At 58.9% G+C, this 12,865-nt stretch overlaps 1 protein-coding gene and 1 long non-coding RNA gene across 2 annotated transcripts in view; one reads left to right on the plus strand and one right to left on the minus strand.

The window, feature by feature from the left end:
* The window catches only part of ASB2 (ankyrin repeat and SOCS box containing 2), a 32,483-nt gene extending 19,870 nt beyond the window's left edge, over positions 1–12,613 (minus strand). Inside the window, exons 1-2 of the mRNA XM_060180961.1 lie at positions 12,363–12,613; positions 5,861–6,063 (exon numbers count right to left, since the gene is read on the minus strand). Of these exons, the coding sequence (XP_060036944.1) occupies positions 5,861–6,039 (179 nt within the window). The 5' untranslated portion in view covers positions 6,040–6,063; positions 12,363–12,613. The remainder of the gene's footprint in view (positions 1–5,860; positions 6,064–12,362) is intronic.
* LOC132535414 (uncharacterized) lies at positions 1,880–6,848 on the plus strand. Its single transcript, XR_009547197.1, has 2 exons — positions 1,880–4,755; positions 4,800–6,848. It is a non-coding gene; the product is annotated as an uncharacterized LOC132535414 (long non-coding RNA).
* Positions 12,614–12,865: the final 252 nt, after the last annotated feature.

The raw sequence follows: 12,865 nt of genomic DNA on the forward strand, positions 1-12,865 counted from the left end.
CCAAGGACAGTAGCTGTGACAGCAGCAGGGGCCTCCCAGAAGCAGGCCAGAGCGCAGACGAGGGTGCAAAGCCAGGTTCTGGCTCTTCCTGGCCGCAGGCTTCTCTGGGCTTAGTTTCCAGAGCAGTAGTCCTGTGTGGGAACCTGTGAGGTCTGGATTTGCACATGAAGTGCTTGGCGAACGGAGGACCAGACAGCAGGGGCCCCATCAGTGCTTGATGGACCTGTCCCCAGTGGTGGGGACAGGCTGGTCTCCTACCTCCATGCCTGTCACTGTCCTATCCACTACCACTTCCTCCCCTCCCCATCTTGTTTTCTTAAGGAGAGCCAGAGAAAGGAAGGACTCCACAGCTCCCCTCCACCATCCGTGGAGCTCCCATGTGGTGTTGAGTGTTGAACTCAGGGCTTCACAGCTAGCCAGGCGGCACTTGCTAACTGAGCCAGCCTCTAATTGACCAGCACTGGGGAGGAGGAAGCTGTGTGTGGCTCTGGTCCCCTGTACTGGGGACCAAGGTCACAGTCCTGGGAGGGGGGTGACAGTGGGTCACACACAGAGGGAGCTGGGAGATGAGCAGAGTGTGGGACGGCTGCCTGAGGGCTCTAGCCCCTCTTCCTCTATTTCCTCTCGTGCAAAACCAGGAGGCAAGACCAGGCCACCCCCGCCCTGCTCTGACACCATGGACACAGGCCCAGCTCCAAGAGACAGAAATGGGGCCCCCAGCCCCCCAGCCCAAGCCCTGGAAAAGGGAGTGGACAGCAGGGTGGGGCGGCCTGGCTTTCCGGAAGCCCTGGGTCTCCGTGTCCACATGGTCCTGGGGCTCTGGCTGCCGCCGCCACAAGTCCACTTGCTACCCTCACCACTAACTGTTGCTAGAATGTTCTTAGCAAACCCACCACACCTAAATTGAGCCCTCCCTCTCCCTCTCCCTCTCCCTCTCCCTCTCCCTCTCCCTCTCCCTCTCCCTCTCCCTCTCCCTCTCCCTCTCCCTCTCCCTCTCTCTCTTAAAATTGATTGGCATAGACAGAGTGTGAATTAGGGAGTGGAGCCCTGCTCAACTCCAACAGAGGAAAGTGTGGGGGCTGGAACGCAGGCCCTTGTGCCTGTAAGCCGGGCCCTGGGCTGAGCTGTCTCCCCGAGAGTCGCCTCTGATGTCTCTGCAGAGCAGCAGCGTGGGATGGCAAGGCCTGTGGCGGTGGCAGGGAGTTACAGGTGGGGATATCCCAGGAAGAAGAGGACACCGGGGCCCGGGGGGTACAGCACCTGGTTAACTGCACACATTACGGTGTGGTGCGTGAGGCCCTGCTCCCCGCCTGCAGGGGGGAGTTTCACGAGTGGAGAAGTAGGTGCAGGACTCTGTCTCCCCCCCTCTCAATTTTTCTCTGTGTCTATCCAGTAGTAAATATATATATATATATGGAGGACACTCCTTCTTCTCGGCGCTCCCGCCAGCTGGATCTGAGGATGGAGTGCTCCCAGATCACAGGGTAGAAGCAGACAAGGGGACTGGAGTTCCTCAAACAGCCCCCAGCCCCTTGCTGCCCTCAAGCCCTGTGCTAGAGCCTGGCAGGCCCAGGGGCACACCTTAGTTTGGGGAGACGAGGACACAGTAGAGCACGCATGGGGTGGGGCTCAGAGGGGGCTGCGGCGGCAAGAGTGGGGGGTTTCTGGGAGCCAGCCATCCCACACACGGCTGGTCTCCAGGCCTGCAGAGGAGAGGCCCCTGTCTGGGTTCCCCACTTCCCCTGGGGCCCAGAGCAGGGAAATTCCCAGCAGAGCAGCACCAACAGAGGCTGAGTCAGCTGAGGTGAGAACAGGATGTGGGCGCAGGTCATGCCCTGACTGTCCTGCTCCTGTGGTCGGGGGTCGGGGGTTGGGGGTCAGGAGTCAGGGGTCAGGAGCCCGGCACCATCCCTACCCCCCGGGTGAGGACACAAGACTGCAGACTCGAGGGGGGCTTGTTGAGAGTGGGGAGGGGCTGTGATGACAGTGTGCCCAGGCCCCTGAATGGGACCTGCCAGGTGCTGCGGCCAGTGGGTGTGGTCCTCTCATTGCTCCAGGGATGGCTTCCCCTCTTCTAACTTCAGAAAGATCAGGACAGAGACAGAGAGCAGGAGACCACAGTGGCAGAGCTTCTCCCAGTGCTGTGACACTCCCACGTGGTGCTGGGGTTCCACCGGGCGTGCTCCACCCCAAGCACAGGTCTTCAAGGGGAAGGAGCATGAGTGCACGTGTGCCTGGCACGGCATGTGGCTCCTGTGTTGTGGTCTCCTCAGGTCCTTGTGGACGCCCCCTCAGCACAGGAACAGTCCCCGGCACACAGTAGGGCTGCCCCCCTCTTGGCTGTGCCTGAAGGAGACAAGCCTGGTTCTCGTTTGCATACGAGGAGACGGGGATTCCAAATCTGCTTCCCTGCTTGAGAAGGTGCTTAAGGCATTCACCTTGCAGAAGCCACCTTCTGGGCTAAGGGGATTCATGCTGTGTCCCGGGAGGGGGGACAAGTCACTTTGCCTGCCGTGCCCCTCCTGGCAGCCATCACACACCCCCATCGGGCCCCAGTTAGGCTATGAGCCCAGGTCACACCCTGGCGTGGGCAGGCCCGGTGCATCCTGAGCTTGGGCGATGGCGGCACAGGCCACAGACCCAAACCATCTGCAGCTGTGCACACGGCAGCCGCGGCGGCAAGTTCCTGATTCCTGCTCCCCTCTGCCTTCTGAGAAACGGGACCTTGAGCAAAATGCAGAAGGATGAGGCTGTGGAGACCCACTTCCTGGACCCTGTCTGACTGGCCCATCTCCGGTGACCCTGGCGGCCCACCTGTGGGTGTGTGAACCTACTTCTCCAGGCCAGGGAGCTCGCTCAGCTGCTCAGGGAGCCCTCTGTGGGTCGAGGCTAGGCAGGTTTCAATCTCACATGGGAGAGAAGTCACTTGGAAAGTGGCCTTAAAAGGGAACGTTCTGCTTCCTCTGGGGAGCCTTCCAGGCTTTTCTTTCTAGAGTCCCATCCCCTCGGGCCCCACAGCCACACTGTCACAGACTGTTACGGGGTTCGTGTTCCCAGAGGGGTCATTGCTTCCGAAGCATGAACGCACCTGCCGCGGTCACTCTGCTGCCATGTACAAGGGCTCAGGCCCTGGGGACCCAGAGGGGGCTCCCTGTCCCCAGGCAGCTCACTGCATAGCTGGGGACACTCTCAGGAGCCTTCCCAGCTGGCGGGAAAGCTGGCCCACCAGAAGAGCTGTCACGAGGAGTAGGGGTTGGTCACCCTGAGTCTGGGACAAGGAGGACGCCAGTACCTGTCTCATATTGTACACGTGTCGTCAGATGCGGCCTGCCGGGCAAGGCAAGCTTTTCTGGGAGAAGGCCACTGGGGCTCAGAGAGGAGGTTAAGTGACTTGCCTAATGTCACACAGCCAGTAGGCAAGGGGGGAAATGATCAAATCTCTGAACCCCCCCTTTCCTTGCTCTCTCCTCTGCTGCATTTTTTCATTCTTTTATTCCCCCATTAATTTTTTTATTACCTCTGGGTTATTGTTGGAGCTTGGCACTGGCACGAAGAAATTGGAAGAGGAGGGGAGAGAGAGAGGGAGAGAGAGACATCTGCAGACCTGCTTCACCACTCCTGAAGTGCCTCCCCTGCAGACAGGGACTGGAGGCTTGAACCCAGGGCCTTGTGCATGGTAACATGCACCTAACCAGGTGGGCCACCTCCTGACCCCTTGTTCTCCATTTTCTCCGCTTGTGCAGGGCTAGTCAGAGCTCACCATGGTCGGCCGGGTGCCCATGAGAAGGAGGAAGATGAGTGGGGCCCCAGGAAATAAGTCAACACCGAGATTTAGTTGGTCAAGGCTGAGGAGCTAACAGGAGAGCAGGGAGGGTAGTGGGGCCCCTGAGCTGGGGGCATGGTGGCAGCAGTGAGGTGAGCCTGGGTCCCGTGTGACTGCTGTCCCTGAGCTGCCTGGCTCTGTGTGGGTGACCCTGGGGTGCAGGCCTGTGGCCAGCTGGGTCTGGAGGCTGAGTCAGCCTGTGTCCTTTTCACCTCAGGGTCCTCAGTCCCTGTGCCTGGAAGCAGATCTGGTGAGGCCAAGTCCCACTGCGAGAGGGGAGTAGAAAGGGAGAGGCCTTTGAGACTCTACACAGAGGGGTTGAGTGGTGGTGGTGCACCAAGGACCCAGGTTCGAGCCCCCAGCCAACCCCCACCTGCAGGAGAGGAGCTTCATGGGTGATACAGCAGGGCTGCAGGTGTGTCTGTCTCTCTCCCTCTCTGTCTCCCTTCCCCTGTCTCTATCCAGCAGGTAAAGTTGTTTTTAAACAGAGAGAGCATCTGCAATGCTAGCTGAGCTTGAGTGGGCAGGCTGCAGGCGTGGGGTCTGTTCCTGGGCCGCGTTCTGCCATCTGGAAGCCGGCTGGGAGGGCCCCCACTCTGTGGCTCCCATAACCATGAAGTTAAGTGCTCCCATAAGCACTGCATAATGTGACTCGGCTTCACCTCCCCTGGGGTGACAGAGAGAGAGTGGGCGAGCGAGCGAGGTGGGAGAGCACAGGCCTTGCATGCCTGAGGCCTGCATTATAAAAAAAAATTTAAAAAGAGTGCAGGGCAGATAACAGCATCAAGCACTGGACTTGTATACCTGAGGCCACAGAGGATCTGGGTTCAATCCCTGGTTCCACTATACCCCCGAGTGAAACAGTGTGCTGCTCTCTCTCTCTCTCCCTTAGGGGAATAAATAGATACAAATCTGTTCTTAGGAGAGAGGCAGTGCAGGCTTCTTTGTCCTCTTAAGTATTTGGGTCTAAAGAAAGGTTGCGGGACCTTGGCTTTGTGACTCCCCGTCCCCCAGGAGTGACTGTCTGCACCCTAATGTGTCAGGGGGAGGATGGGGCCGTGCACAGTGCTAGCACACGGGTCTTGCATGAAAGCAATCCCAGGCTCATCCCAGAAACCTCCAGTGATAAGGAGAGACAGAGAGGACACGAGACTGGGGCCTGGACTTCAAGGACTACCCACTCAGCTCTAATGTTTCCCAGTATCCCTGGCACTTGGGGAGGGGCCTTGCTCCTTGGTGCCGCGGGCCATGCACAGAGCTAGCGGCTCATCTCCACCTGCTTGCTCTGGAGAAGGCGGAAGCTGCGGTGTGGCTTCAGCTCAGCCGACAGCCCAGGAACCTGGGCCTCAGAGTGCTGCCCACTGGGCTCTGGCTTCTGTTTCTCTGGCTGGGCCTTGTTTGGGGGGCAGCTCAGGAACTGGGTCCTTTGTGCCCCCTAGCAGGCCACAGAGGAAGCAGAAGGGAGCCCCTTCTGCTTCCCCTGCAGAAGGGGCTCCCGGCTGGCAGAGGTGCCCAGCTGTGACAGGTCTTGTCAGACCCAGGAGACAGACCTGGGGTGCCTCCTGGTCACATGGGGGTCAGCTGGCCACTCGAGCCCTAACGTGGCACCAACACGATTATCATGCCCACCGCCCATCCCTTCTGTCCCTCACCTCCTAATACACCCTTGATTTTGACTCAGCAGTGAGTGAAACTATTTTTTGAATGTATGTACTGGAGAGGAGGAGCTCACAGGGCTGAGTTTATGCTTTGCCATGAAGGTGGCCTAGCTTCAAACCAGTGACCAGAGTGGGCCTGGAGGATTGGGACCGCACCAGCGCCCAGAAGCCCCACGACGTGGACTCTCCTCAGCCCAGAGCCTCAGTGCCCTCGTCTCAGAAGATGAGAGAAAGCAGAGCCCATCTGACGGGTCCTGAAGAGCGTGGACCGAGTCCCGTGTGAGCACCTTACTAACACAGAACCAAGCACAGTACTTGCTCCGGAGCACCGAGGTCAAATACTGGACCCTGAGAGCCTGCTCCCGCCCAGCTGGCTCACCTGGTCCTCGGCTGGAGGCGGACACCCACAGCCTCGGGGGCCGGCCCCCGCGTCTTGTCTGCCAGGCTCTGTTCCACGGCCACCTGCAGGAGCTCGTCTTCACTCAGGGTGCTGCACAGACTGTACTCCTCGTGCCCGATGGCATGCTGCCCGCCCTGCCCGCTCGCCTCCGTGGCCATCCCTGCTGCCTCCCAGCCGGCCTCCTGTGGGGGGACAGGGGCATCAGAGGAGCCTGGGAGGACCCCAAAGCTGTCGCGGTCACTAGCGCTCTGGGCCTGTGTGCCGTCTTTCCACCTCATCTGTCTATCCCTCCAGCTCAGGTTCCTCCCCTTCTCCATCCATTCTTCAGCCATCCATTCTTCTTCATCCATCCTCCTTCCCACCCTGCCCATCTATCCCTCCATCCCTCGCTCATCTCATCTCTCTGCTAGCCTGTCCCCTCACCCAGCCCCCACCCCCTTATCTTCCTGTCCTCTCTGTGAGAATGCCTTTGCCGCCCCGGGGATGGCACAGTGGGCAGAACACAGGACTCAGAGTCCACACCCTAGCATATCACTTGCTGGAATGATCCTGGCTCTCTCTTTGCTCACTTGCTCATTAATATTTAAAATCCCTGGAGCTGGGGGCCAGGCCATGGCACACACATGTCACCATCATAGGACCTGGGTTTGAGCCTGTTCCCCACCTGCAGGGGACGCTTCACAAGTGATGAAGCAGGGCTGCAGACATCTGTCTTTCTCACTCCCTCCCCTCTCAATTTCTCTCTTGTTTTTATCAAGTATAATAGAGAGAAAAAAGGGGCCAGTACCCACCTGTTTAAGAGTTCACATATAGTGAGCAAGGACATGGGTTCAAGCCCCCGGCCCCCACCTGCAGGGGGAAAACTTCAAAAGCTGTGAAGTGGGTCTGCAGGGCCTCTCTGCCTTTCTTTCTCCCTCTTCCCTCTAAGTTTTTCTTTGTCCTATCAAATAAAATAAATTTAAAGAGAGCTGCAGGTGAGGGACACTGTTCACACCAGGTTCCCAGGCCTGGTCTAGAGTCTAGACAACACACCATGGCCCTGCCCCACCCCTGGTCCTGGGGCCACAGGCTTCTCTGGGCACTGGGGGGGGGTGGGAAAGAGGGTTCCCCTCCTGGCGCCCTGAGTCTAAGCTCCGGGTGTGACCTCAGGTCCCTGAGCACTGTGGGGGGGGGCAGGAAAGAGGGTTCCCCTCCTGGCGCCCTGAGTCTAAGCTCCGGGTGTGACCTCAGGTCCTACAGCAAAGGGGGCTTGGGGCTGCAGAGGTGTCCAGGACTCTTCTCTAACTCCATGAGATGCTGGGTTTGCACTGTGTGTGTGGGCCCCAAACTGTGTCCCCATGGCCACTCCACAGGTGCAGAGCTCAGCATCGCCCGTGGGGTAGAAGGACCTCAGATCTGGATGTCAGGAACCCAGGCCCAAGTTTCAGTTCTGCAACTTCTCTGTGACCTCGGTCAAGTCACTTCCCCTTTCGGGACCTCGGTCCCTTTGTGAGCAAAAGTGGGAAGAGGCGGCCTGTCAGCTCTGCTGTGGGAGTTTGTAGAGGAGCAAACTCCCACCTCCCTTCATGTGGCACCACCCAGTGGGGTCACTTCCTTCACCAGGGGCTTGGGGACCAGGACAGCCAGGGAGGGACCCCCGGGGCCTTGAGCCACTCCAGAGCCCAGACTAGAACTTCCTGTTAGCTTTGCCTTAGCCTTGAGCCCACATCAGTCCAGAAGGAAGAGCACTTTGTGCTGAGTCTGTGATGCCTGCACACCCACCTCCTCTAGGACTCTGCCCCTGCCCTATCACTCAGTGTTTATTTTCATTTTTATTTTTTGCCTCCAGGTTTATCGCTGGGGCTTGGTGCCGGCACTACAAATCCACTGCTCCCGGCAGCCATTTCTTCCTTTTTATTGGCTAGGACAGAGGGGAATTGAGAGAGAGAGGGAGAGAGGGAGAGAGAAAGAGAGACACCTACACCCCTGCTTCAGCACTTGTGAAGTGTTCTCCTGCAGGTGGGGAGCCGGGGGCTTGAACCTGGGTCCTTGAGCTTGGTAACTGGGTGCACCATTACCCAGTCTCCTGTTTTTTAAGTTAATTTTTTTATATTTATTTATTTATCTTTCCTTTTGTTGCCCTTGTTTTTTATTGTTGTTGTAGTTATTATTGTTATTGTTGTTGTTAGGACAGAGAGAAATGGAGAGAGGAGAGAAAGATATACACCTGCAGACCTGCTCCACCGCCTATGAAGCGACTCCCCTGCAGGTGGGGAGCTGGGGGCTTGAACCCGGGATCCTTACGCCGGTCCTTGCGCTTTGCGCCAAGTGTGCTTAGCCGGCTGTGCTATCGCCTGACTCCCCAGCCTCCTATTTCTAAAGCTTTTAGGTTCTCCTCAAGTTTCCAGCCTCACCTGGCGCAGTGCTAGATGCTGGCTGCTTGGGGCCACGTGAGGAAGTCGAGGGGGTACCTGGGGCTCCTCCTTGACCCTCAGGCTCCTCCGTGCTCCCAGACTCAGCTGGAAGCTTATCTTGTGATGTGTTACACCCTAGGCTCCAGAGGGTCCTGGGGCTTCTGAGAAGACGCTTTCAGCTGAGCACCGCAGGACACTGGTGTGACTGGGGACCACTGGCTGGGGGGGTGGCAGATGTGGCCGGGCTGTAGCCCCAGGCTCTGTCTGGGCGGCAAGGGAGATTGATGCTGTGGGGAGAGGGCTTGTGTGCCCCCTGGTGGCCGAGCCAGCCAAGACCGGGTGATTGGGGAAAGGTGGCAGGTGCCCAGGGAAGGTGTGTCCTGGGCCACATTTCCAAACCACCTTCCTGCTGAGGCTGCCGGAATTCGCTTGACACAACACCACCAAGGATTTAAACTTACTGCAAAGCAGAGAGAGCTGCAAGTCTGTTTTCTGTGAAAAAAGACCCCAGAGTGGACCCCCTCCCTGGGTCTCGCTGAGGAACTGTGAGGAGTCAGGGCAGAACTGGCCTGTGGCCCCTTCAGGCTCCTGGCTGCTCTACTCCATGCCTGGCGGGAGCTAGAGTCTCCCCCTGTGAAGAGGGTAAACTGAGGCACAGGCCACCTGACTCTAGTCTCAGCTCTCTCTCTAGGAAGGAGACAGCCTAGACCCAAAGTCACCTGGGCAGGAGGTGACAGCAGGGACCTCACCTCTCCAAAGTGGGTGGGACCTTGGGGGGATTTGCTGGCAGAGCAGAGGCACTTTCTGCGTGTGAGAGCCTGGGTCTGAGCCCCTGCACCACATGGGAGCTCCAGGGACGGTGGAGCAGTGCTCTGGTCTCTCTCTCTCTCTCTCCCCCCCTAAAATAGAGAATGATGCAGTGTTGACCTCGGGAGGCTGCCCAGCAGTGCTGTTGCGTGCACTGAGTCCTGTGCTGGATCCCAGGGACCGTAGTCAGGAGAAGGAGAAGGAGAAGAAGGAAGAAAGAAGAAGGAAAAGCAGAAGGAGAAAGAGGAGAAGAAGGAGAAGAAGGAGGAGGAGGAAGGAAGGAAGGAAGGAAGGAAGGAGAAGGAGGAGGAGAAGGAGGAGAAGAAAGAAAGAAAGAAAGAAAGAGAAAGAAAGAAAGAGAAGGAGGAGAAGGAGAAGAAGGAAGGAAGGAAGGAAGGGAGGAAGGAAGGAAGGAAGGAAGAAGGAGAAGCAGGAGAAGGAGAAGCAGGAGAGAAGGCAGGCGTCTCCCTCTCCACTGTGCACGCGGCCGTCAGAGCCCGTGGCTGGGGACCCCGGGATGGGGGTGCGTCTGAAGCAGACTCGAGCTTCTTTGCTCATCTGCACCTGGGTGAATCTCTCCTAAGCAGTCGGGGACCCCAGGTGCAAGCCTTCTGGGGGTTTATTTGTAGGGGTCCACTGAGGAAGCTGCTCCCAGAAAGGAGAGGACGAGGACCAGAAAGCAGAAGGGAACACAAGGAGAGACCCCTAAAGCCCAGTTTCTAGTAGAAAACTCCCTGTTCTGAGAAGAAGCAGAAATTTCTCTGAACTGGGTGCCCACAGCCAAGGGGCTGCCGTGAGGACCAGCGAAAGTAGGTGTCAGCGAGGGGCGAGACTCTGCTTGATTACTAAGCTGGAAAACAAAACAGAAACCCTCCCCCAAACATAGATGGGCTGAAGGGCTTGTACAGTAGTTGACACATCAGACTCTCCTGCCTGAGGCTCAGAGGCCCCAGGTTCAATTCCCAGTGCCACCATCAACTAGCTCTGAATGGTGGTCTAGTCCAAAAATACTCACCAAGATTTATTTATTTACTATTGTAAAATATATTTTATTTATGTATTTTGGATAAAGACAGACAGAGAGAGAGGTGGAAGGAGGAGCTAGAGAGGGAGCAAGAAAGAAACACCTGCAGCCCTGCTTGCTTCACTGCTCATGAAGCTACCCCTGCTGGAGGGGACCGGGGACTTGAACCTGGGGCCTGGCGATGTATGGCACCACCTGGCCCCTGATGTATTTGTTCTCTGAGACAATGGCAGAGAGCAGCATAGTCCATTCATTATCCAGCGGTGCGGGAGATTGAACCTTGGCCCTCAGGCATGAGGCCCTGTGCTATTTTCTCCAGGCCCCTGGGTCACCTTCCCTCAGGCACTTCCCTCACTCCTGCCAGGTTCTTCCTCAGGGGGGACCTGGGCTCCTGGCCCCTCCCTGTCCTTGTCCCCTGAGGCTGACTCCCAGCAGGGCTCAGCCTCCTCCCTGGATGAGGCCCTCACCCACTTTCTGCCCAACGAGCGCCAGGCTCTGCCTCTGTGCCAGTGGCCCGACCTGAACATACGGCCACCAGGGAGCCCTCACAGCCCCAGGGCAGCCTGGCATTGTGCTGACCCTGTGGGGTGGGGACAGAACCCCAAACTGTGCCTCAGGGCAGGGGCTTTGGGAAGCTATAATTCCAGGAGAGGCTGGGATGCTGGAGTGCCCACCCCCCCAGGAGACCCAGCCCTCACCCAGGGCCAGCGGGGCCCTCTGCCTGCACACCCTCTCCCTGAGGCCCTGCTCCTTCCTTCTCCCCTTCCTTCCCACAACCAGGCAGCTGAGGAAGCTCCAGGAGACCCTGGTCCTGACCCCTCGCTCCCCAGCTGTGCTTCTGGCCCTGAGTGTCCATAAGTCCAAAGACACAAGCCACTGCTGGGGCGGACACTACCTCCAGGCAGCCGGCTGCCCTGCAGCTGAGGACTGGCTGGCAGGCCCAGGTTGACGTGTCCCCCGGCGAGGGGGGAAGCTTGGATGGGCCTGTTCCTGGATCCAGCCACAGTGTGGTGCCTTCACCGTGCCAGGCTGTTTCCCACGGAGCCGCACCCTGTCCCGTCCGGGAGGAGAGGCTGATTCCACACCACCTGCAGCCCACGAGGGTTCCACACTTGCACAAGGAGGCAGAGTGCAGGGCCCTACACATTCTGACGCCAGACTGTGCCCGCCTGAGCTCCCGGGCACACACTGCCTTGTTGACTGTGGGATCGCCGGGGTGGACTCTGGGGGGGCTGCCGCCCCCGTGACCCTGCCTGCTTGGGCAAGAAGCTGTAACTCCAGCTGGCTCAGGCAGGCGGGCCCTGCCAGCTCTGGCGGTGGTGTAAACAGGCCACCAGCTGTCGAGACCCATCCTGCTGTTGGGAGGGAACCAGGTCATCTGCTTGGGGCCCCGAGGCAAGGCTCAGGTCCAGCTGTGGCAGGCACTGCTGGGCCCCTGTGGGGGGGGACTTAGCCTCAGTCAGCCTCCCCTCAGTTACCTGTGCCCTCAGAGCCACCTGCTCCCCGTCTTCTCGTTCCAGCCTTCCCTGAGGTTACCAGAACAGCCCCCTTCAGACACCGCCTGCACCCCTCCTATCTGGGGGGGCTTGCTTCCCCTCCCGGCTTCTGCTTCCACGCAACCCCACTCTCAGCAGCGCTTGGACACCCCTGAACTGCGTGCTGAGCTGCCCAGGGAGAGTCCTCACAGCCCCACAGCCTGGCAACACCCCCGCTCCTCCGTGAGCACGCCTTTCCCGCTTGCACGTGTGTGCGCGCCTCACACACACACACACACACACAGAGGCATGCACACGCTCCCCCACCCCTGCAGCCTGCATGTCAGACTCGGTGCTTTGCTGAGTCTCAGCTCTTGTCTGCAGACTCTGCCCCTCTCCTGGGCCCCAGGCCTCTGGAGGACGGCCCCCGGCACCTGGCCTGTAGTCGCCCCCTAAGCTGCACACACAGGGCACCCCGAGACTTCCCATGGAGTCCTGGCAGTCCACAAAGTTCCTGTTTTTTCCCCGACCCAAGTGCCCTTCTGAGGATAGCTGTGTGGCGGCTGCTGCCTGAGGTCTCGAGAGGCTGGGGAAGGGCCCTGCCCAGGGCATTCTGGGCAGGAGTTCTCCACAGGTGGGTGGGAACATGCAGCCCCCAGCCCCCAGAGGACAGTCTCCAGCTTGAGCCCCCAGGAGAGCAGGTGACCGGCAGACAGGAGGGTCACTGGCCCACAAGGACTGGGCACCACTGGGCCAGCTTGGGCGGTGGGAGCATGCATTACCTGCTAGTCCTGGGGACCAGGCTGCAGCACAGGCCTGGGGACTCGTGGGCTGGCTCTCAGGCTCAGAACCTGCTCCCCGACCTTCCACCCAGCCCTCAGCTTCTGGCCGCTCTTCTCAGCAAGGAGTTTATTTCAGGCCCGGCGCATGACCGAGGACAGACAGCCAAGCTATATGGGGCTGTGAAGCTCAGATTTCCTGTCTGAAGAGAGCCTAGGGCGGCCTCCTGTCCCTCAGGCTGTGTCTCCCTGGGACTTGCTTCCAGAGAGCATCTGGGAGCCGTGCCCCCCACCCGGCAACATCACCACGTGGGATCCCTGGCACTGAGGCCATATATGGCTATGTTTCTGGAACTGCCAGGAGGGACTGAGGGGGGAGAGAGGTGCAGAGGGAGAGAGATAGGGACGGAAAGCAGAGAGAGAGAGAGACAGACAGGGAACAAGAGTGGAGAGACAGAGGGACAGAGAGTGGAAAGACAGAGAGACAGGGACAGAGAGTGGAGAGA

Source organism: Erinaceus europaeus, chromosome 22 (genome assembly GCF_950295315.1).
Source record: "Erinaceus europaeus chromosome 22, mEriEur2.1, whole genome shotgun sequence".
Classification (NCBI taxonomy): Eukaryota; Metazoa; Chordata; class Mammalia; order Eulipotyphla; family Erinaceidae; genus Erinaceus; species Erinaceus europaeus.